Source organism: Neoarius graeffei, chromosome 8, assembly GCF_027579695.1.
Source record: "Neoarius graeffei isolate fNeoGra1 chromosome 8, fNeoGra1.pri, whole genome shotgun sequence".
NCBI classification, from domain to species: Eukaryota; Metazoa; Chordata; class Actinopteri; order Siluriformes; family Ariidae; genus Neoarius; species Neoarius graeffei.
Window position 1 is genome coordinate 88,218,445 of NC_083576.1, and position 25,909 is coordinate 88,244,353.

Genomic DNA, 25,909 nt, shown 5'->3' on the forward strand with positions numbered 1-25,909 from the left:
GAGCTGGCGGGGGTCCTGACAAACTTATTCAACATGTCTTTGGCCCATGCTGTTGTTCCAACCTGCTTCAAGACTACCTCCATCATGCCACTACCAAAACACTACACTCCAGCATGTTTCAATGACTACCGTCCAGTAGCACTCACCCCCATCATTACAAAGTGTTTAGAGCAGCTGGTCCTAGCACATCTCAAATCCTGTCTTCCCCCCACCCTGGACCCCCACCAATTTGCCTACTGCAAGAACAGGAGCACAGAAGATGCAGTCTCCATAGCCCTACACTCTGTCCTCTCACACCTGGATAATGGCAATCACATTTGCCAGAATGCTGTTCATAGACTTCAGTTCAGCATTTAACACTGTCATCCCCTCTAAGCTCATCACCAAACTCACAGATCTGGGCATCAGTGCTCCCATCTGCAATTGATTGTTGGATTTTCTAACCAACAGGCCCCAACATGTTCGTTTAGACCATCACTGCTCCTCCATCCTCATCCTAAACACCGGCATACCACAAGACTGTGTGATGAGCCCGTTCCTCTACTCCCTTTTTACTCATGACTGCAGACCTGTACATTGCACTAACACCATCATCAAGTTTGCTGATGACACCACAGTGATAAGCCTCATCAAGGACAATGATGAGTCAGCCTACAGGGAGGAGGTGGACCACCTGGCTGTGTGGTGCAGCGAGAACAACCTGCTGCTCAACACCAATAAGACCAAGGAGCTCATTGTGGACTTCAGGAGGAATGCTGACACACACACCCATCCACATCAATGATGCAGCAGTGGAGCATGTGACCAGCTTCAAATTCCTGGGGATCCACATCTCGCAGGACCTCACCTGGACAACCAACTGCTCCAACTTGGTCAAGAAGGCTCACCAGCATCTCTTTTTCTTGAGGACTCTGAAGAAAAACCACCTCTCTTCAGACATCCTGGTGAACTTCTACTGCTGTACCATCGAGAGCATCCTAATCAACTGTATTACAGTCTGGTATGGGAACTGCCCTGTCTCGGACCAGAAAGCACTGCAGAGGGTGGTGAAAATCGCCCAGCGTGTCGTGGGAGCCTCACTTCCTGCTTTTGAGGATGTCTACAGGAAGCGATGTCTCAGGGGAGCCATAAACATCAATAAAGACTCCTGCCATCCAGCACACAAACTGTTCACTCTCCTGCCCTCTGGAAGGTGCTACAGGAGTCTTCGGACCAAAACCACCAGGTTCAGGAACAGTTTTTTTCCTTCAGCTGTCTCACTGCTGAACTCCACCCCACCACGGTCCCCCCCTCCACACACACATGCTCAACCCCCCCGAGCAAACTGAATTTACTTGAACTGATTTCACTGTACTATCACTATTTGCACTACTGTTTATTCATACCCTGTTTTGTATACTGCAAATATCGATATATCATACTATTGCACTATAATTCATTCATATTGCACATTTTGAACATACTGTAAATATCTCATCTCATTCTCATTATCTCTAGCCGCTTTCATTATACCATTCCATACCTTGTAATTCCTGTACATTTATATTTATGTATATTACACTTGTTATTTACTGCTATGCACTTCTGGTTAGATGCAATCTACATTTCGTTGCTTTGTGCCTGTCACATGTGCAATGAGAAAGTTGAATCTAATCTAATCTAATCTAATCTAATCTAATCTAATCTAATCTAATCTAATCTAATCTAATCTAATCTAATCTAATCTAATCTAATCTAATCTAATCTAATCTAATCTAATCTGCAAACTCCACACAGAAAGGCCCCCATTGGCCACTGGGGTCAAACCCAGAACCTTCTTGCTGTGAGGCAACAGTGCCAACCACTACACCACCGTGCTGCCTTGTTCTGTTACATTGCTCTGTAAATGATTAACAAACTCTCTTTGCTATAAGGACCTGTCATTCCAGAGGTTTGTAGAGTATAGAGCAGCAGTACAGCAGTCATCATGCTGGGTTCCTGGATTCTGGCTGTTGTTTGTGTCTGCCTCCTTTTCCTCTTCATCAGGATCCAGAGACCCAAGAACTTCCCTCCTGGACCACAACCTATTCCTATATTCGGGAACTTGTTTCATTTTAACATGAAAAATCCTCTGAAAGACTTTGAGAAGGTACAATTTCATATTATCTGTTTAAAATGTGATCATTTGTGGAAGCAGTTAATGAATGGTTTGCAGGGGCGGAGCTAAGGGGTGGCCGGGGGGGGGGGCGTGACCACCCCAGGGCACGGCTTCGCCCTGCCCTGGCCACCCCAGGGCCGGACAATAAAATTTATAAAACCAATATGCAGTGATGGGAATAACGGCGTTAGAAATAAACGGCGTTACTAACGGTGTTACTTTTTTTAGTAACGAGTAATCTAACTAATTACTTTTTACATCGTTATAACGCCGTTCCCGTTACTTATAATAAAATACTATGCGTTACTTTATTAAAGCTGTTCTCATCTGGCACGCTGCTCGTTCAGCCTTTCTTTACTCTGCTTTCGTGTGGGGCGGGGAGACGCGAGACAACGGCACAGTAAGCCAATCAGAGTAGATTTGGACAACATATGTAGGTAGGCCACGCCTACTGCACTACTGCGCGCTCTTTCAATCGGAAGACACAGCGATGGCGAGCGGTCAGCCCAGCACTGCGCTTTCACATTTGAAATACAGCCATTACTTTTCATTACTTGAAATAAAAGGCAAGAGTGTTTACGTGCAATGCACATTATGTCGAGGAACAAAGCGTTTGTCCTCGTCAGTGGCCAGTAATTAGTAACATAATTTTAATAACTACAAAAATATATTACATTTGATAGATGTCTTATCTCACATTGTCCCACAAAAATATTAATATAGTGTAGATAACATTGCTAATTGGTTCTGTTAAGTGTCCATTTCAGTCATTAAACACATTTAACATTCACTTTTATTATGATTACACTAATTGAATTTGATTTTTTTTTTGAGGGGGAACAAAATGTAACGGAATAATTACTTTCCCTGGTAATTAGTTACTTTTATGACAAAGTAACTCCGTTACTAACTCAGTTACTTTTTGGGAAAAGTAACTAGTAACTATAACTAATTACTTTTTGAAAGTAACGTGCCCAACACTGCCAATATGTCCCACGAAATGTTAGTTCCGCCCTCTGGATTTTTGTTCCGCCTATTTGGTTTCTGCGGGGATGCATATTACCGTAGCACACAAACATTTGGCGCGTTCAAGCAGCAGGTGGATGAGCAGGTTGTCGTGACGGTGGTGGTATCAGATAGTCATGCTCTTGTCCGACAACAGAACAACCTACGAACTACGTGAACGTGCGATTAATTTGGGATGTAAGTTATTCATCTCTTATACTCTCTTCAAGTTTTCTCACTTTGTAGACATACAGTTACAATTCTGTCCTCAGACAATTCAGAGTTTCCAGAAATCTCCCGAGTTTCCAGAAATCTCCACTCTGCCCGGGGTTTTCGAAAGTATCCGTTTTCAGTGACTGAAACCTTCGTTTACATGTAAATGCAACCGTATAGATAAATATGCGTCTTTATAGATATCTGGCTACAGTGGGATTTGTGCTGTGTGCACACATAGATAGATACTAGATAGACAGAGAGAAAATATAGAGATGTTGTGTGATGTTTATATTAATGTGTGTGAGATGTTGTGTGTTACTGGTGGGAGTACACATTGATTAATAATTGTCACACTCATACATACACAACACTCATGCATTCTCTCAACACACACTCTCCCCCTACCCCTCTCTCTCAACACACACTGTCCCCCTACCCTTCTCTCTCAACACACACTCTCCCCCTACCCCTCTCTCTCAACACACACACTCTCCGCCTACCCCTCTCTCTCAACACACACACTCTCCCCCTACCCCTCTCTCTCAACACACACACTCTCCCCCTACCCCTCTCTCTCAACACACACTCTCCCCCTACCCTTCTGTCTCTCTCACACACACACACACACACACACACACACACACACACACACACACTCTCCCCCTACCCCTCTCTCTCAACACACACTCTCCCCCTACGCCTCTCTCTCAACACACACTCTCCCCCTACCCCTCTCTCTCAACAGACACTCTCCCCCTACCCCTCTCTCTCAACACACACTCTCGCCCTACCCCTCTCCCTCAACACACACTCTCCCCCTACCCCTCTCTCACACACACACTCTCCCCCTACCCCTCTCTCTCAACACACACTCTCCCCCTACCCCTCTCCCTCAACACACACTCTCCCCCTACCCCTCTCTCTCAACACACACTCTCCCCCGACCCCTCTCTCTCACACACACACACTCTCCCCCTACCCCTCTCTCTCAACACACACTCTCCCCCTACCCCTCTCTCTCAACACACACACACTCTCCCCCTACCCCCCTCTCTCTCTCAACACACACTCTCCCCCTACCCCTCTCTCTCAACACACACTCTCCCCCTACCCCTCTCTCTCACACACACACACTCTCCCCCTACCCCTCTCTCTCAACACACACTCTCCCCCTACCCCTCTCTCAACACACACACACTCTCCCCCTACCCCCCTCTCTCTCTCAACACACACTCTCCCCCTACCCCTCTCTCTCAACACACACTCTCCCCCTACCCCTCTCTCTCACACACACACACACACACACACACACACACACACACACACACACACACACACACACACACACTCCCCCTACCCCTCTCTCGCACACACACACTCTCCCCCTACCCCTCTCTCTCAACACACACTCTCCCCCTACCCCTCTCCCTCAACACACACTCTCCCCCTACCCCTCTCTCACACACACACACTCTCCCCCTACCCCTCTCTCTCAACACACACTCTCCCCCTACCCCTCTCTCTCAACACACACTCTCCCCCTACCCCTCTCTCTCAACACACACTCTCCCCCTACCCCTCTCCCTCAACACACACACTCTCCCCCTACCCCTCTCTCACACACACACACACACTCTCCCCCTACCCCTCTCTCACACACACACTCTCCCCCTACCCCTCTCCCTCAACACACACACTCTCCCCCTACCCCTCTCCCTCAACACACACACTCTCCCCCTACCCCTCTCCCTCAACACACACTCTCCCCTACCCCTCTCTCACACACACTCTCCCCTACCCCTCTCCCTCAACACACACACTCTCCCCCTACCCCTCTCTCTCAACACACACTCTCCCCCTACCCCTCTCCCTCAACACACACTCTCCCCCTACCCCTCTCACACACACTCTCCCCCTACCCCTCTTCCTCAACACACACACTCTCCCCCTACCCCTCTCTCTCAACACACATACTCTCCCCCTACCCCTCTCTCTCAACACACACACTCTCCCCCTACCCCTCTCTCTCAACACACACTCTCCTCCTACCCCTCTCCCTCAACACACACACTCTCCCCCTACCCCTCTCTCACACACACACACACTCTCCCCTTACCCCTCTCTCACACACACTCTCCCCCTACCCCTCTCCCTCAACACACACACTCTCCCCCTACCCCTCTCCCTCAACACACACACTCTCCCCCTACCCCTCTCTCTCAACACACACTCTCCCCTACCCCTCTCCCTCAACACACACACTCTCCCCCTACCCCTCTCTCAACACACACTCTCCCCCTACCCCTCTCTCAACACACACTCTCCCCCTATCCCTCTCTCTCAACACACACTCTCCCCCTACCCCTCTCCCTCAACACACACTCTCCCCCTACCCCTCTCTCTCAACACACACTCTCCCCCTACCCCTCTCTCTCAACACACACTCTCCCCTACCCCTCTCCCTCAACACACACACTCTCCCCCTACCCCTCTCTCTCAACACACACTCTCCCCTACCCCTCTCCCTCAACACACACACTCTCCCCCTACCCCTCTCTCTCAACACACACTCTCCCCCTACCCCTCTCTCTCAACACACACTCTCCCCCTACCCCTCTCCCTCAACACACACTCTCCCCCTACCCCTATCCCTCAACACACACTCTCCCCCTACCCCTCTCTCACACACACTCTCCCCCTACCCCTCTCCCTCAACACAAACTCTCCCCCTACCCCTCTCTCACACACCCTCTCCCCTACCCCTCTCCCTCAACACACACACTCTCCCCCTACTGCTCTCTCTCAACACACACTCTGCCCCTACCCCTCTCTCTCAACACACACTCTCCCCCTACCCCTCTCTCTCAACACACACTCTCCCCCTACCCCTCTCCCTCAACACACACTCTCCCCCTACCCCTCTCTCTCAACACACACTCTCCCCCTACCCCTCTCTCTCAACACACACTCTCCCCTACCCCTCTCCCTCAACACACACTCTCCCCCTACCCCTCTCTCTCAACACACACTCTCCCCCTACCCCTCTCTCTCAACACACACTCTCCCCTACCCCTCTCCCTCAACACATACACTCTCCCCCTACCTCTCTCCCTCAACACACACTCTCCCCCTACCCCTCTCTCACACACACTCTCCCCCTACCCCTCTCTCTCAACACACACTCTCCCCCTACCCCTCTCCCTCAACACACACACTCTCCCCCTACCCCTCTCTCACACACACTCTCCCCCTACCCCTCTCCCTCAACACACACACTCTCCCCCTACCCCTCTCTCTCAACACACACACTCTCCCCCTACCCCCTCTCTCTCAACACACACTCTCCCCCTACCCCTCTCTCTCAACACACACTCTCCCCCTACCCCTCTCTCTCACACACACACACTCTCCCCCTACCCCTCTCTCTCAACACACACTCTCCCCCTACCCCTCTCTCTCAACACACACACACTCTCCCCCTACCCCTCTCTCTCTCTCAACACACACTCTCCCCCTACCCCTCTCTCTCTCTCAACACACACTCTCCCCCTACCCCTCTCTCTCTCTCAACACACACTCTCCCCCTACCCCTCTCTCACACACACACACACACACACACTCTCCCCCTACCCCTCTCTCTCACACACACACACTCTCCCCCTACCCCTCTCTCACACACACACTCTCCCCCTACCCCTCTCCCTCAACACACACACTCTCCCCCTACCCCTCTCCCTCAACACACACACTCTCCCCCTACCCCTCTCTCAACACACACTCTCCCCTACCCCTCTCCCTCAACACACACACTCTCCCCCTACCCCTCTCTCTCAACACACACTCTCCCCCTACCCCTCTCTCTCAACACACACTCTCCCCCTACCCCTCTCTCAACACACACTCTCCCCCTACCCCTCTCCCTCAACACACACTCTCCCCCAACCCCTCTCTCTCAAAACACACTCTCCCCCTACCCCTCTCTCTCAACACACACTCTCCCCCTACCCCTCTCCCTCAACACACACTCTCCCCCTACCCCTCTCTCTCAACACACACTCTCCCCCTACCCCTCTCTCTCAACACACACTCTCCCCTACCTCTCTCCCTCAACACACACACTCTCCCCCTACCGCTCTCTCTCAACACACACTCTCCCCCTACCCCTCTCTCTAAACACACACTCTCCCCCTACCCCTCTCTCACACAAACACTCTCCCCCTACCCCTCTCCCTCAACACACACTCTCCCCTACCCCTCTCTCACACACACTCTCCCCCTACCCCTCTCTCTCAACACACACTCTCCCCCTACCCCTCTCCCTCAACACACACACTCTCCCCCTACCCCTCTCTCACACACACTCTCCCCCTACCCCTCTCCCTCAACACACACACTCTCCCCCTACCCCTCTCTCTCAACACACACTCTCCCCCTACCCCTCTCTCTCAACACACACTCTCCCCCTACCCCTCTCCCTCAAAACACACACTCTCCCCCTACCCCTCTCTCTCAACACACATACTCTCCCCCTACCCCTCTCTCTCAACACACACACTCTCCCCCTACCCCTCTCTCTCAACACACACTCTCCCCCTACCCCTCTCTCTCAACACACACTCTCCCCCTACCCCTCTCCCTCAAAACACACACTCTCCCCCTACCCCTCTCTCTCAACACACATACTCTCCCCCTACCCCTCTCTCTCAACACACACACTCTCCCCCTACCCCTCTCTCTCAACACACACTCTCCCCTACCCCTCTCCCTCAACACACACACTCTCCCCCTACCCCTCTCTCTCAACACACACTCTCCCCCTACCCCTCTCCCTCAACACACACTCTCCCCTACCCCTCTCTCACACATACTCTCCCCCCACCCCCTCTCTCAACACACACACTCTCCCCCTACCCCTCTCTCTCTCACACCACTCATACACAACACTTATGCACTCTCTTAACACACTGTCTGTCTCACTCTCACACACACACACACCACTCATGCACCACATTTCTATATTTACGGTACATGTAACACACTCACTCATACACAACACTTATGCACTCTCTTAACACACTATCTCACTCTCACACGCGATTTGTGCACTACATTTCTATATTTACATGTAACATTCTCAACACACACACACACACACACACACACACACACACACACACACACACACACACAACTCATGCACTAAATTTTTATATTTAAATGTAACACTCATGCACTTTCTTAACTCTCTCTCTCTCACTCATATATGAACACGTACTTCACTCTCTTAACACACTGTCTTTCTCTCACTCACTATAAGATACAACTCATGCACTCTCAACACACATCCTCTCTTACACACACACGCACACACACACCACTCATGCACTACATTTCTATATTCACATATAACACACACAACACTCATGCACTCTGAACATACACTCTCTCTCTCACACACACACACACACACACACACACACACACACACACACACACACACACACACACACACCCACACACACACACACACAATTTGTCTACTACAGCCAATGCCGGGGTGGCCCTATATTTAGTCGGGACCATCCCCGGCCCAAACCATCAATGGTGGCCTGCTTGGAGCATGGGGAAAATAATTTTCACTAATTTTGGTCACTGATCTTATTCTTGCATTAATCATCAATTCAACTGCACTCTGCATTTTCACATGGCAGCCCAGACGCCGACAGCATCGCAGCAGATTAAATAGGCGCTACCAAATAAGGAAATTCTCCCCTCCCCTCTATTGCAGTTGGTTTGGTCCAAGACTCCTCTTCTGTATTGCAGGGAACTTAAACAACATTGGCGCGAAACAGCGCGCGTCAGTGATGGAGGGCAGAAAGAGGTCAGGTGGAACTGAAAGGGCGAAGCTTAAAAAAAGGAAGGAGGTGGGGTGGCAGCAAAATGTACCAAATTGACAGATATGTTCTCAAGACCAGCTGGTAGGTTACGAAAGATATGGAGTATGATAACCCTGTTTGTCGATTTTATCAGTCTATGCTAGGCCTATAATGTGTCGATAGTTTGCGATGTCAATTCAGCTTTTTGATGTCATGTGAAATCTCGCAATTTACACGGTATAGATGTGGTGTATGTCTTAATTCTAAGAAGAACTGGACATTGCTTTACATCCCAGTTATTAACAATTTTAGATGAACAGGTCCCAAATGTGCTGTTGCGCGTTATTTCCTCATCCAGCCTATTTCATCTTGCTGTCACACCGTGCATTTCCACAGGCGTGCGCACATTGTGGTTATGAACACATAGGCCTAGAAGTCATATTTGATGTTAAATAATTGTTGTTAGGCGGCACGGTGGTGTAGTGGTTAGCGCTGTCGCCTCACAGCAAGAAGGTCCTGGGTTCGAGCCCCGGGGCCGGCGAGGGCCTTTCTGTGCGGAGTTTGCATGTTCTCCCCGTGTCCGCGTGGGTTTCCTCCGGGTGCTCCGGTTTCCCCCACAGTCCAAAGACATGCAGGTTAGGTTAACTGGTGACTCTAAATTGAGCGTAGGTGTGAATGTGAGTGTGAATGGTTGTCTGTGTCTATGTGTCAGCCCTGTGATGACCTGGCGACTTGTCCAGGGTGTACCCCGCCTTTCGCCCGTAGTCAGCTGGGATAGGCTCCAGCTTGCCTGCGACCCTGTAGAAGGATAAAGCGGCTAGAGATAGTGTGTGTAATTGTTGTTAAATATATAACTTAGAAGAGGTGTATGCGTATGCCAATATTCTAAGCAGAATCGAACACTTGCTTTAGCCTACATTTCATTTAACCATTTTTGAGTTGCTTAATGCGCCCTCACGCTTTATCTGCCGGTTGCTGAGTACCCAGCATTGTTGATTTGCCATTAATTTCGAGGCGTATGCGGCATGTAATGCACAAGCATTGGTTCAAATGCACGCGAGATGGGTGCTTTCGTTATTTTAAGACTATGTGACTAAAAATGTGTTGTGTAATTCGTCTTAAATAACGCGAAACAATCAGCCATACTCGCTGCTTTGCTATTTGGAGTGGCAGTCAGCTGGATTTCGCCCCCGACGTAAAAGTTCATTCCCACACCCGGGCCGAAGATGCCGATTTCTGAAGATGCATGTCCTTTGGATGTGTTTTCAAATATTTTCACTAAGGAACTTTGGGACATGTTGGTGACACAGATAAATGTATATGCGGATTAGACACGCGGCCACACACCATCCAATTTTAAGTGGAGCCCCGTCTCATACGAGATGAAATCGTTCGTCGGTCTCTGCATTACGTTTGTGGTCATTAAACTACTGCGTAATGGAAGTTTTATTAACCCTAAAGTAATGCAGAGAACGACGAACAACATACTGTCACTACCTGAATTTAAACCAAATAAAAGCATTGTGAAAGAACAGTTCATCTCATCTCATTATCTCTAGCCGCTTTATCCTTCTACAGGGTCGCAGGCAAGCTGGAGCCTATCCCAGCTGACTACGGGCGAAAGGCGGGGTTCACCCTGGACAAGTCGCCAGGTCATCACAGGGCTGACACATAGACACAGACAACCATTCACACTCACATTCACACCTACGCTCAATTTAGAGTCACCAGTTAACCTAACCTGCATGTCTTTGGACTGTGGGGGAAACCGGAGCACCCGGAGGAAACCCACGCGGACACGGGGAGAACATGCAAACTCCACACAGAAAGGCCCTCGCCGGCCCCGGGGCTCGAACCCAGGACCTTCTTGCTGTGAGGCGACAGCGCTAACCACTACACCACCGTGCCGCCTGAAAGAACAGTTATTTGTTTTATCTTTTTTAATGCACTCAAATTCCTCCTCCATTTCAAAGTGACCTGAATGTGAATTAAACTCCCGGACTGAAAACAGGGCCCACTCCGGCCCTGACGACAGCTCATCTATATCTATATGCAGTGCACATACTTTCCCCCTCTCTCTCTCTCTCACACACCACTCATGCACTACACCTCATCTATGTCATGTGTTACATCAGTGTAACACTTTCTCTCACTCACACACATTTTGTAACTCAACACATTTAGTTTGTACAGCACTTACAATGGACAATATCACAACATGTTGTAAGTGTTTACGTATGTTTTATGTACGAGTTAAGTATACAAGTATTTTCCTTTTCCTGCACAGTAAAAATCATAGTGTCAATTTTACTCTTTAAGAGTTGAATTTAACTCTGTCAGATAACATTTGGTCCCACTCAAAATCAGTGTAAAATTTATTCTATAGCCAGTGTAAGATTTTTAGAGTTAATTTTACTCTATTTTGTAACAAAATTAACAATGAGGTGTGTAAAAATATTTAACACTATAGATAGTGTAAGATTTTCAGAGTTAATCTGACTCTATATTGTCAAAATTAACAATGAAATGTGTAAAAACACTTCTCTTTACACTGCCAGAGTAAATTTATTTCACTACATAGAGTAGTTTCCATTCTTAAATTACACTATATAGTGTATATTTATTTCATTTTATATTATTGAAATAGTAATGTTTTTAACTGCTATAATAAAAGACAATACAGACAATCAAAGTACTGTAGCACCATTTATTTCCTAATAACTCCTCAGAGATAACAATATGGGACAATGTACATAGTGGTGTCATTCTCTCCACATGACATTTGTATATCAAAAGGTCTTGGATAAGGAAGATCATCAACATGAAAAGCAACAAAATCTTGCTTTGTCCGAGTCACTTCATAAGCAAAGAAATGTTCTTGAAAAGCTACTGTAAATAAAGGTATGGTGAGCAGCACCGGTTTGTCCTGTATGATCACAACTGATTCAATCTGATAAAACAGAGGCATTTCATTAAGAACTTCACCACAAATGACTAGGTGTCGGCGGTATACATACCCATTGTGCTTAGCCCACGTTACTTTAATTACCTTATCACAATTGGACATTTTCATCTGCATAGCAATCACTGAACCACCACTGATCATATTTAAAGGCACACTTTTTCCTGGACCAATGTCCAAGCGAATAAAGGTTGTTGAGGATCGCCACTTGTGTGCCATATGATTTTGGTGCTTTTTGGCCAACGTTTTTGTGACATTTTTAAAGGACTTCAGCTGTTTCTTGAAAAAATTGTGTTTACCTTCATAACGCATGCACCAGCTATGGAGTACAGGTCCTATTTTCTGAATGCAACAAGGATAATGTATCAGGAAATGGTGCTTTGGTAAAAGTTTTTTCTGAGGATATACCTCCTTAAACAGTTTGTGATGTTCAACGATCAAATGTTTCAAAAACACACACAGGCCTTGAGATAACGTCGGAGAGAATACAATGTTTACTATCTGTAATAACAAAATAAGCAGGGTCCAGTTTTGGTTTGTAGAGGCTACCAAATCTCCAAATAAAAGGGGAACATTCCTCAGCAAGCACCATGACTGAATTGCGTTTAGTCCCAAATCATTAGACTCTGCACTTAAATTCACAGCCACTGGCCTATTACATCTCTCGGTGAAACCATAATCAAAACTTAATATTCTTAAATTCAGTTCTGCCGGTGTAATATGTTCTTCCAAATACAAAAACAGCTGCTTTAATTCAAACTGTACGACACCTTCTAACAGATCATGCATAACATCAACTGAGTAGTTCTCAGTTGTGTGAAAATATGTAAGTGAATTCAGTAAGCATGATCTCTTGACACCAAATACATAAGGAAGAGAGGGCTTATTTGCCATTTCTTGGCAGTGAGCACTGTGGGCCTCTTTGGTGCGCAACACAATTTTTGGAGCCTCTTCAGAGAATTCAGTTTGGAAGTTCTCTTTTTCAGCTAAACAAAATCTACAGCAATACCTTGCACTGAAACTCTCAACCAGACCAAACAAACTATCTAGGCCTAAATTATCTCCAGTGACTTGGAGTGACACTGCCACAAACACAACCACCATACAATGGAATATCAATGCCATCACTCTCTAACTGTTTGAGATCACGAACAATAGGATCTAAAACTGCACTAAAACTGTAACGCTTTACATCCGCCGCATGAAACAAGGCACAAAGATGTATATCGGCCAAAATGGAATTCCACTTTGGTGAGAAATTCCTCAAAGTAAAATAATTCCACCCATTTTATGAACTCCCCTCTTGGAACCCAAGGGGTTGGCAATCTCAAAGTCGTCATAAAACATTTGTATCTGTATAGTGTGTCTCTCTGATGAAAATAGAGGATGAGTGTTGAAGAAAGATCCGTCACAAATATCTGAGTTTTGAATCACTAATATGTGGACTTCTGAGCATTTCTCTGGCGTGTTCACTTTTGAATATTGATTTTAATGTCAATAAAATTGGAATATACATAACTGTGTCTTTAACTACTACTTGGTCATATGTTCCTGTCTTTTTGTTCAGCCTCAAGTCAAATCTTGAGCCAATTACAAGCTCTACTGGTTCCACAGTTTCCCACTTGCTGGTCATCAATTTTGACTGTTTGTATTCTGAATTAAGAGCTGTAAACGGATTCTCTAATTGGTTAAGACATTCCTCAACATTTTTGCATGTTTCAGTTTCTCTTTGATCGCGAAATACACACTGGATGACTGACTCTTTTGCCTGCTCATGAATGTCCTGCACAATATCCTCCAAAGAAGTCACAACAGAATTAACAACAGACTGGGCAACACCTGCTGCCTTTAGATCTGAAATGACAGAGGCACAACTATTTACAAGGTGCTGTGAGGATAATGCTGGCTCTGACTCAACCTCTGCCTCATATGGCTCTTCTGCTGGATTTGCATTAACACTATCCCAAACACTTTGACAGTGTGGTGGTTCAGCATCAGCAATAACATCACACGCACTATTCACATGGCACTTGTTCAGATGCTTCCTAAAACCAGAAAAACTATTGAAAAAACGTGAGCATCCCACTTGGCCACATTGAAGATAAAGAGTCCTTCCCGTACAGAGCCCATGTATTACTTTGAGATGCTTTACAAGATTGTTTGCTTCACCAAGATCATTACTGCAAAGAAAGCACCTCATTGTTTAATTGAATCTAACGCACCATTCTAGCTCGCAACTCTGCAATTCTTGGCGTTTCCTTAGTTTTCCCTACGTCAATGTTGTAAATGGAAGTTTGGAGAAAAGTGAAAAAGTTGTTCAAGACAGGACTGTAAGATGTACCAAAGACAAAGTGGGCCCTGAAGAGTTCATCCAGGGCTCCGACTGAGGTGTTGGCTTGGCATGGAAGTGCGTGCTTATCGATGGCAATGAAGAAGGAGTGAATGCTGCTTTTTGTGGGTCCCTGTGCAAGGAGGTAGGGCTGACGGCTTTGAGTGATGTTGTCTAGATGCTGCTGCAGGCTTGTTCCCGTCTATGACAAAACACATTCAACAACACTATTTATTAGAACAATAACATCCCTCTCAACAATTGACATCACTCTCAACTCTAAACAATTTAAGGATTTAAGAATGTTATGTCACATGCATAGAATTACTAGCGGTGGACTCAGGTTTGAGGGTGTGATGTGGAGTGGTGTTGGCCTGAGGTAGTACAGTGAGGGTGACCGGGTGTAAAATGATGTTAGAAAGTGTAAGGGTAGAGGAGTAATGTTTGAAGATGTGGGCTCGATAGTGGACTAATGTTTGAGGCTGTGCGTGTGTGGGTTGGGGGGGGAGTGATAAATGTGAGGTGAGGTGGTGTTTGAGGTGTGTCTGTGGGCTGTACAGTGGTGTGATGTTTGAGAGGGTGTGGTGTTAAATGGTGGGGTGGGGGATAGTGGGGTGATGTTTGAGGGTATGTGGTGTTGTTGGCAAGGGTGGGGTGAGGGGTGGTGTGATGTATGGGGTATGAAGTGTTGTTGATAGGGTGGAGGGGTGGTGGGATGGATGATGGGTTGATTAATTATCAAATATTAGTCTAGTGTACCTTTTGGAATTTGATGAGGTGATCTACTGCATTAGATGCTGATATCTTCCCTGGCCTCTTTCGTCCCTGTGCGGATGGCGGTAGCAGATGTAGCAGCAGTATGATGGCAGACATGTCACTGTCCCAGCCTAAAGGCCAACAAGTATCATGTTAACATTGAGCCATAATTTTCCACCGTCCTCAATATATTTAGCAACACACTTCTCCACATTCAAAGACTTACCATTTTCAACTTCAGTGGATGTCTCAGCATTGTGCATCAAATCAAGAAGGTCTGTGGAGGGGACCAGTCCATGGCTTTCCTTAATGACTCTTGCTTTGAAAGTGGTAGGCCATCTCTCCAGGAACTTATTGGCAGTCTGCTCGCCAAACATCAGTCTGAAGTCCTGCTCTACCTGTAATTTGAAAAAGAAAAAAAGAAAAAGGAGGACAACTGGAGTTGGTACCTTGTGCTACATTGTACAATACGTCTCACTCTTCAATGAATGTAGATGTCTTACCAGTCCTGGTGTGTCCAGGAACCGTGGAAAAGCTGAGAAGACCTCTGCTGATTTGTCAGGATCATTGACTATCGCGTGGCGATAACTGAAGGTGATTTTCATCTTTTGACGGATGGTTTCCTCATCAGCAGAATGTCTCAACACAGCGATAGCGGATTCCACTTCCTCATCAGTCAGGACTTCGGCCGTAAAGGGTCTAGTACGTCCATGGCCTGGCCCACCAACTTTAGAACAAAACAATTTTGTTGTTGCTGTTTAGAACTACACAGTTTTATATCCTCCTTTAAACACATTTCACAAGTTGATAATTCACCCTCATGATAAATATTACCTTTAGGAGATCTACCTGCTGGACCTCTTTCCTCTGAAGCTTTTCATTGAATGGTCTTCAACCGCCATGCAATGTATCCTGAACCATTTTCCGGATCGTAGTAGTGTTCCTATGTATAATGTATGCACAGTATGATGTAGACATACATTCATACGAGCAACAGTTTGAAGGGCAAATATATCGTAAAACCTTTACTTACATAGCCATTCTGTGAATATGGGTCTTCAAGATATGGAAACAGAGCGATAATCCCCTGTGCATACATCACTTTCACACTCCGGGGCGGCGAGGTCCTGGTGTATTCAATAATCAACATTATTAGATAACATTGAACAACATAACCAAAACAATAATTGCAATAATGTTTAAATGTCTCATGATAACACATTTGACCCATACTTACCCATGTGTTTCCGTCATTTCTGCGGTAAGTATGTTGATGAGCCGTCTTCGGGTTGAAACTGTGATTGATTTTGTTTTTGCATACTCCTCCATGATACGGTCACCTCCAGGCTTTGCAGTCAGGATTTTTTCAATCAGCTAAAAGATAACATGTGCAGTAATGTATTTTGAAAAACACTTGGTAATTCTGAAACAAACATGATGCACCGTATGCAAATTAAACCCCCTATCCACCCACACACTCACAGCTTTTGCTTCATAGTTGATGTGGCAAGGCCTTTTAGGTTGACTGCCTTGGGCTGCAATGGGTTCCTCAGCTGGGTCAAGCTGGGAGGAGTTGAGGATCACTGTGTCATCAGATGCAGTAGACCGTGGAGATGATGTGAACTGAGGGTTACCTGAGCATTGGAAAATATTAACACAATTATTACATAGTTCAACACTCCCACCTAAATGATGTGTGTGTAAATCATATGCAAGTAGGCAACAATTACCAGGTGCTTCATTGGCCAATGAAACTAGGAAAGGTCCATGGAACTCTTATGAGCTCCTCAAAAACCTCACAGTCTACCTCTGTGTTAGACTGGTCATAAACTTTGAGGTCCAACCGTCTGTCTTCGGGGATGTTAAATTTCAGACTCACTAGAGTAAAAAAATAAACAGTGCACAAAATGTTCTGATGAGAAATAATTGCAGTATGCCACCACTTGAACACATTAAGCTACTTTCAATCCAAATTATGTGACTAACCTTCTCTCAAGAAATCACCAAACGTCAGTTCAGGCATCTTGATGTACTTCTGCACTCCACCAAATGAGACACGCAGCAGCATTTTCTGTTAAATTTGAGAAAGGTCGAATAACTGTTAATACCCATCAACGTATTCTCACACACACACTCTCACACAGTTGGAGGGCCTTGTCAAAAGATATTTAAACTCAGACACAACCAACAACAGAGATAATGAATGTTTTATGTTATTAAACAGAACTGTGCAAAGTCCCCCATAAGATTTTGTATTTCTGCATTCTAAGCAATTTTAGGGTGAATAATGGCGAATCCCATCTGATTCACAGCCCTCTGATTTTTTTATGTAAACCTTAAAATAATTGATACATGGCTGGGTTAAGCTCCATATTATTGTAATAAGTGATTGCATTTATAACATTATTCAGCAAAACATGGGGAGACAGACAGATTGCTCCTAATTGCAGCATGCAATCACAGGCTCTCTCACACACACACACACACACACACACACACACACACACACACACACACACACACACACACACACAGCTGCACCGGCTAAACAAAACTCTTATCAAGTCCAACTACATTCAAACAGCCTCACAGGCAAGCAGTCACACACAAACACAACAGCGCGAGCCGACACCTTTTCCTCTCATACTGTCCCTCCCCTCCTCAACTGATTGGATTGCACTGACCAAACTTGCACCGGAAAAACTACGCTAATCAGCAGATGGCTCTCAACTTCTACAACTTTTCAAACCAACTGTAAAGCGTTGACAACAAAGCACCTCTTCGGCTCCCACTCACATTTTCTCCTCTGTTGATTCGATAGCACTGACGAAAGTTGCACCGGCTAAGCGAAGCGCTAGTCAGCACCTGAAGGTTCTCAACTACTGAACGATTCAAAAACAACAGTTAACTTGACAGTAAACCCTAGTTTACAACGCATGTGTACTGACAACATCGAAGACTTGGGCACGCTTTAACTCGGCAGTGTTTAGCAAGTTTCTCACTCTTGTTCGAAATGAATCAGGTCAGTGAGAGCAGTTAAGGTGCCTTGCCTACCTGACTGCTGCTCGCGTTGTTCATTATCATGCATTCGCTTCTTTCTTTTATCATGCCCTAAGTGCACATCGTTCTCATACAGATTAGCATGCTAATTCTCCGCTTAGCATGCTAATCTGTATGAGAACGATGTGCACTTAGATGAAACTCTCAAATCTACAAATTACCATTAAACTCAGCAACACTTCACTGTAACCGATTCCCAAAACTAGCATTGTCTTAATGACTTTCTTCGTCATTATGTTGACATCACTCGACTATTTCTGGTTTCAGAGGCACAAATTAAGCACGAGAACATAACACCTTGCAAATCATTGGGCACGTTGTCAAGTGAACTTGTGAACCGTTGCAATGCTAATGCTATTTTAATATGGCATTGGGCAGAAACCACGTTGTCAAGCTAGCTAGCTTACATTTTGGTATGTTAACCCAACGTCACCAACACGACTGAACAACTTAAATTCTCACCATATCGCACGGCATCAACAAACAAATGCAGTTGGATTTTGTTTTCATTTAAATCAACTATTCATTACTTCCAAAACCTTGACGTAGTATTGCAGTCGAATGCATCTGGATTTTAAGTCTGTGAGAAATATTGATTAGCTAACTAGCCTACACCTATGCATGCCTAATTTAACTTAATACACCTACAATTGTCTATCATCAGCATTAGGGTTGCCACCTGTGTCTGACAAAAATCCTGGACATTTCGACCATCCAATCGACCTTTTTGCTTGTAAGCAACGGCGCCCTTCACACATCTAACCCAAGACAAAAATCGCCCTTCTACGCTGAAATTGTATTGCTCTAATTAGTAAAAATGATGCTTTTGCTAGTTATTTGTTTAGTTAATTGCTTTACATAATATAGCAGGTCTTCATTATTTTGGTTTATTTCCAACAGTTTTTGGTTGTGGACACCTGGGGGCAGTAGTGGGCACAGGTAAAAGGGGAATACATAATTAAGTTGTTTGTTTGCTTATGTGGAATAAAAATAAATCTAATTTTTCATTGTATCTAAGAATACCTGAATGTAACAATGTAAGGTGTAGTGTCAAACAGTTTACCTGATTGCTTAGAGTGTGGTGTGTGCTTTGCTTGTGCTTGCCTGTGCCTCTGCTGCTCTTGGCTAAACAAATACATAGGAGGACATATAACTGGGCACATACAGTACATACAGGAGTAGGCAGATAAGACTATTTGGATTTCATTTAATTCACCAAAACCTTACCTAATCTTCCATTTATATTTGGTGTTTTTCTTTGCTGCTGCTATGAGTCCTGGCTGATTTTCAATGAATGTCTTGAACTCAGTACAGGACAACTGAAAGTTTAGCCTGACTTGAAGCTCAGCCTTCACCATTGCAACAGAGAGTCTGTTTCTTTTATCAGTCCAAGCATCCTCCATTGCCCCATTTCCACCAAAGCAGTTCCAGGGCTGGTTCGGGGCCAGTGTTTAGTTTGGAACTGGGTTTTCTGTTTCCACTGACAAAGATCTGGCTCTGGGGCCAGAAAAACCGGTTCCAGGCTAGCACCAACTCTCTGCTGGGCCAGAGGAAAGAACCGCTTACGTCAGCGGGGGGGGGGGCGGAGTTGTTAAGACCAACAACAATAACAAGACCGTGAAAGATCGCCATTTTTAAGCGACGAGAAGCCACAGCTGTACAAACGCGAAGTCAGCCATCATCATTATTATTGTTGTTGCTGCTGCTGCTGCTTCTTCCATGTTTTTGCTTTGATATTCGCGCCAAGGTTTATGCAAACACAGCGTAGTAAGTGACGTATACAGCGACGTAATGACGTATTCAGCAACATAATGACGTGGCTCCGCTTAGCACGGCGAGCTCGGAAAAGCAAACTGGTTCTCAGCTGGCTCGCAAGTTGAAATACACATTTTGCCCATTATGTACAAAAAACCGGGACATTCAGTGTCCCGGATTTTTTTTTTTTTCCGGGACAGACCATGAAAATCTGGGACAATCAGGAAAAACCGGGACAGGTGGCAACAGTAATCAGCATCAGCATCAATATATTGCAAAATGTTGGTCGTAAATGGTAAAATACCTATATAGACGGCAAAAACTTAAAAATATTCAAACAAACTTACGACGCAGGGAGAGAGACGACTTCCAACATGCGATGCCAGCTCGAGCTCCGGTTCTAGAATTTTCGCGGGGAATCATCACCCTGCAGAGTAGATTTTGTCGTTGTGTGCAAGTGGGAATTAACTCTCACTTTTGACACTACCATTTAGACGATTTTACTCTGCATAGTGTTATAACTACTCTATCCAGAGGAAAATAGGTTTACACTGCAATATTGACACTCCATTTTTTACTGTGTACCAGAGTACTGAAATATTAACAGTCAAGTCTTGGTAAAGTCTGGCAATGACACAGAGTGTTTACTTCAGAATCGTGTGTGTAGCGAGAGTCCTACATATTGTGAGCTGTGATTATGTGAAGTAATGAACAGGTGTGCATGGTTAAAAATGTGGTGACTGTGAACGTGAAGGTGTGTAGGTGTTGTAATCTGTGGCGGCCATGTTTGTAGGCTGCAGTGTGTTCTGTTAAGTGGAGTTTGGTGTGGTTTCTGGCATAGATGTGACACCCTTAACATTAATAATCTCTGTAAAGATCTGAGTTAAAAACATGTTTGGGTCTTTTGTACAGAGATGATAGATGATACATCTATGATTAAAGAAAATTATGATGTTCAGTTTGATCCAGACTTGTGCAGAAAACAGGTGTTATCTACCATAGGGGCACCCTAGAAGGTGTGTTTGCTTTTTTTTTAAATAACCATGTGGGCACCTAAGGGTGCAGTCACCCAACAGTGTCTGCTAGTGGGGTCCCCCTACTTGTGGTTGTCAGATGAGTTTTGTAGCAGCAATCTCACTCTGAGGTTGGAATTTATAACACTGCCAGAACTTTGTCGTTGGCCATCTTTTGTCACAATCAAATTGGTTTACGAAGATTTGTCTATGACAACAAAATTGTGTTGAAAATCTCACAATGTAAACCAGCTTATGACAGAACAGCAGGCATGTTACCTCATGACACATTTGCAATGTGTGTATGTTTTGCTGAAATAATATTTGTTGATTATTGTATGTTTAGTTGGCTGAGCAATATGGAAACATTTACAGTCTGTATATTGGGACAAAACCAGCTGTTGTTCTTCATGGTTTAAAAGCCATAAAAGAAGCTCTGGTGACCAAATCTGCAGACTTTTCAGGACGCCCAGACTCCATGATTAAGGATATACCTAAAGGAAAAGGTGAGCTCTGTGACAAACAATCACTCGTCCCTCATCACCAGACTGTATTAAATTTATTTTACAAATGTATTGTTAGTGCAGTGCTAATGTGTGTTACTAATATGAGTAAAATGAAACAGGAGTCATAATGGCTGATTATGGTCTTCAATGGAAGGAGCATCGGCGCTTTGCTCTCATGACCTTAAGGAACTTTGGCTTGGGGAAACAGTCTATGGAGAAGAGGATTCTTGGAGAAATTGAACACGTTGTTGCAAAATTGGACAAGCATGCTGGTATCAACATGTTACTTTATTAATCATGTTTCTGTTGATTATAGCTGCCCAATAAAAAATCTTTTACAAAGCAAGTAAAAACACATCAACAAAGCTTGTCTATTTGTAGGAAGCTCCATGTATCCTCAGACTCTGTTCCATGATGCAGCATCAAATATCATCTACCTGGTTTTGTTTGGTACTCGCTATGACTATGGCGATGAAACCCTTAAAGTCTACGTTCGGCTATTTACTGAAAACGTAAAGCTGGCTAATGGACCTTGGGCAATGGTAAGCTCAAATCAACTCTATTTTAATTGTGTAACACTGTTAATAATAGACATTGTCACAAAACAAGTTAAAAGAAATTTGGTAGATTTGTAGATTTAGATCCATAGTGGGCAAGTGGCATAAGTGACAAGAAAAAGAAACAAACAAAAAAACCCTGAGACAATGTGAGGAAAAGACCTTGAGAAAACTAGTCTCAAAACGGAACCCATCCTCATCTGGGCGACACCAGATTATAAACACTGCGATTATAAATAGTTACAAATAACCAATTGTCACTTCAACATTGCCTGACCACTGTTATTTGGACTAAGATTAATGCTAATGGCTTTTAATTCCATGTTAGTGTTGGGGAAATCACAACTCAACATTAGAAAAGTTATTATATTTATTATTGAGTTATTACAGTCAGTGCAAATGAGAGCAATAAGCAATGTCTTACAAATAATATCATTTTGGACCTGATATATTCCTTTCGTGTTTTTTTTTTTTAAATGCATTTAAACAATGGGTCAAATATTTGTATAGTTGGGTTATTTTCAAAAATCAGTTAGCCAGTAGAGTGAATTTTCAGTTACGGGGTCCCTGGCTGTAAAAAATGTGAACCTTTGAAGAAAGTTTATGCTTAAAAGAATCCATTTTTTTTTTGTTTGCTTTAGTTGCTGTAGATATTCTTCAGTTTGATTTGAAATTTGTATGAAGTGTCAAGGTGTATGCTGCTCTTTAAAGATACAGTGGTGCTTGAAAGTTTGTGAACCCTTTAGAATTTTCTATATTTCTGCATAAATATAATCTAAAACATCATCAGTTTTTCACACAAGTCCTAAAAGTAGATAAAGAGAACCCATTTAAATAAATGAGACAAAAATATTATACTTGGTCATTTATTTATTGAGGAAAATGATCCAATATTACATATCTGTGAGTGGCAAAAGTATGTGAACCTCTAGGATTAGCAGTTAATTTGAAGGTGAAATTAGAGTCAGGTGTTTTCAATCAGTGGGATGACAATCAGGTGTGAGTGGGCACCCTGTTTTATTTAAAGAACAGGGATCTATCAAAGTCTGATCTTCACAACACATGTTTGTGGAAGTGTATCATGGCACGAACAAAGGAGATTTCTGAGGACCTCAGAAAAAGCGTTGTTGATGCTCATCAGGCTGGAAAAGGTTACAAAACCATCTCTAAAGAGTTTGGACTCCACCAATCCACAGTCAGACAGACTGGGTACAAATGGAGGACATTCAAGACCATTGTTACCCTCCTCAGGAATGGTCGACCAACAAAAATCACTCCAAGATGGAGGCATGTAATAGTCGGTGAGGTCACAAAGGACCCTAGGGTAACTTCTAAGCAACTGAAGGCCTCTCTCACATTGGCTAATGTTAATGTTCATGAGTCCACCATCAGGAGAACACTGAACAACAATGGTGTGCATGGCAGGGTTGCAAGGAGAAAGCCACTGCTCTCCAAAAGAACATTGCTGCTTGTCTGCAGTTTGCTAAAGATCACATGGACAAGCCAGAAGGCTATTGGAAAAATGTTTTGTGGATGGATGAGACCAAAATAGAACTTTTTGGTTTAAATGAGAAGTGTTATGTTTGGAGAAAGGAAAATACTGCATTCCAGCATAAGAACCTTATCCCATCTGTGAAACATGGTGGTGGTAGTATCATGGTTTGGGCCTGTTTTGCTGCATCTGGGCCAGGACGGCTTGCCATCATTGATGGAACAATGAATTCTGAATTATAGCAGCGAATTCTGAAGGAAAATGTCAGGACATCTGTCCATGAACTGAATCTCAAGAGAAGGTGGGTCATGCAGCAAGACAACGACCCTAAGCACACAAGTCATTCTACCAAAGAATGGTTAAAGAAGAATAAAGTTAATGTTTTGGAATGGCCAAGTCAAAGTCCTGACCTTAATCCAATGGAAATGTTGTGGAAGGACCTGAAGCAAGCAGTTCATGTGAGGAAACCCAGCAACATCCCAGAGTTGAAGCTGTTCTGTACGGAGGAATGGGCTAAAATTCCTCCAAGCCGGTGTGCAGGACTGATCAACAGTTACCGCAAATGTTTAGTTGCAGTTATTGCTGCACAAGGTGGTCACACCAGATACTGAAAGCAAAGGTTCACATACTTTTGCCACTCACAGATGTGTAATATTGGATCATTTTCCTCAATAAATAAATGACCAAGTGTAATAGTTTTTGTCTCATTTGTTTAACTGGGTTCTCGTTATCTACTTTTAGGACTTGTGTGAAAATCTGATGATGTTTTAGGTCATATTTATGCAGAAATATAGAAAATTCTAAAGGGTTCACAAACTTTCAAGCACCACTGTAAATAACTAAAATTAAATTAAATTCAAATTTGAGCACATTCAGAGGATTACTTGTTATCTGCTTTCCAGTCCCCTTGGGCCACTTTTGAGGAAAGCTGTCAGGTTTCGTATCAGCTGTTTCAGCATTTCAGAACAGTCACTGAGTTATAAGGAGGTTTGTGTTGAGGGACATGAGCTTCAGTGCTGCACACTCACAGTTCCAGAATCAAGTATTTCAACTGAGACACCGTGTCATCAACACAAATCCACACATTTTACTAAATTGTATGTGCTTAAATAGTGTCATATAATACACTGATTTATTTATTTCCATCATTAACAGTGTAGCCATAAAACAGTGAAACTGGAAATGTAATTTGTAGCCTGTATATATTTGTAATAATAATAATAATAATAATAATCTTTATGAGACACAGGGTTTCAAACCTGACACTTATTTACATGAAAGCTGTGCATGGCAAACAAACTGGGTGAGGTTTGTTTTGCCAGGCAAAACAAATGTCACCCGGTAGCAAAGGACTGGAGACCAGAGGTTTATGCTGAGATGCATGAAAGATAGGGTGAACACGTCGCATGGTGAGTGGTAATGTGAGTCTAACAGAACATTGGTTGATTACCTTCTTGAAGAGGAAGGGTCCAAGGAACCTGGGTGCTAGCTTGCGAGAGACTAAGTGGCAGGTGGTGCATGGAGAGCATTACTCATTGACCTACTCGGTAAGTGGGTGCCTTGGAGTGACGTTTGTCGGCCTGCCTCTTGGATGCAAGTGTGGAGCTGACATAAGCTGACACTTATTTACGTCAAAGCTGTGCATGGCAAACAAACCGGGCAAGGTAGCACTTATGATGAATATGAAGGAAGATATTGCGAAAAAAAATAGGTACCCTATGGGTACATGTGGCTCCGGCTTATAAGTAAAATTTTTTCTAATACCATGTCCATACAGTAAATATAGCATAATTTCCTCTATGAGGCAGTAGCCACAAAAATGAAGCATAATCCAAAAATGAACAATTTTAAAAATCACAGAAGTAAAATATACCAAGTGTCTGTACTTTATATTATTCTACTCTTACCTCTTACAGTTTTCGAAACCGAAACCTCCGAACCGAAAGCTGTCACCATGACCTTATTTCCAGGAAACTCTTATTTCCTGGAAATGGCCTGGCGCTAGAGCTCAGTGGAACACACTTTCCCTCTGGAATAAGCATAAACTTGTCTGAAAGCAATTTCTTTAGTCTAGTCCATTTATTTCGAATGGTGAACCAAATTGTATATGCTCACCGACAGAGGTGGAAAAACCCGGGTGCAGAAAGTAAAAACCCTGCCACATTTTTGCTCCAGCCAATTCAATGAACCAGCTGATCCTAATTACCACATCCCCTAAGCCAGGTTGATGAGCTAATTGGTGAAA

The 25,909-nt window shown here is 44.3% G+C and overlaps 1 protein-coding gene across 2 annotated transcripts in view; it reads left to right on the plus strand.

Moving 5' to 3' along the window:
• Window positions 1-2,074: 2,074 nt before the first annotated feature.
• The window catches only part of LOC132891015 (cytochrome P450 2D9-like), a 39,478-nt gene continuing 15,643 nt past the window's right edge, over window positions 2,075-25,909 (plus strand). For both annotated transcript variants that reach the window (XM_060928450.1, XM_060928451.1), the window contains exon 1: window positions 2,075-2,128. In XM_060928450.1, the coding sequence (XP_060784433.1) occupies window positions 2,099-2,128 (30 nt within the window). In that variant the 5' untranslated portion in view covers window positions 2,075-2,098. The remainder of the gene's footprint in view (window positions 2,129-25,909) is intronic.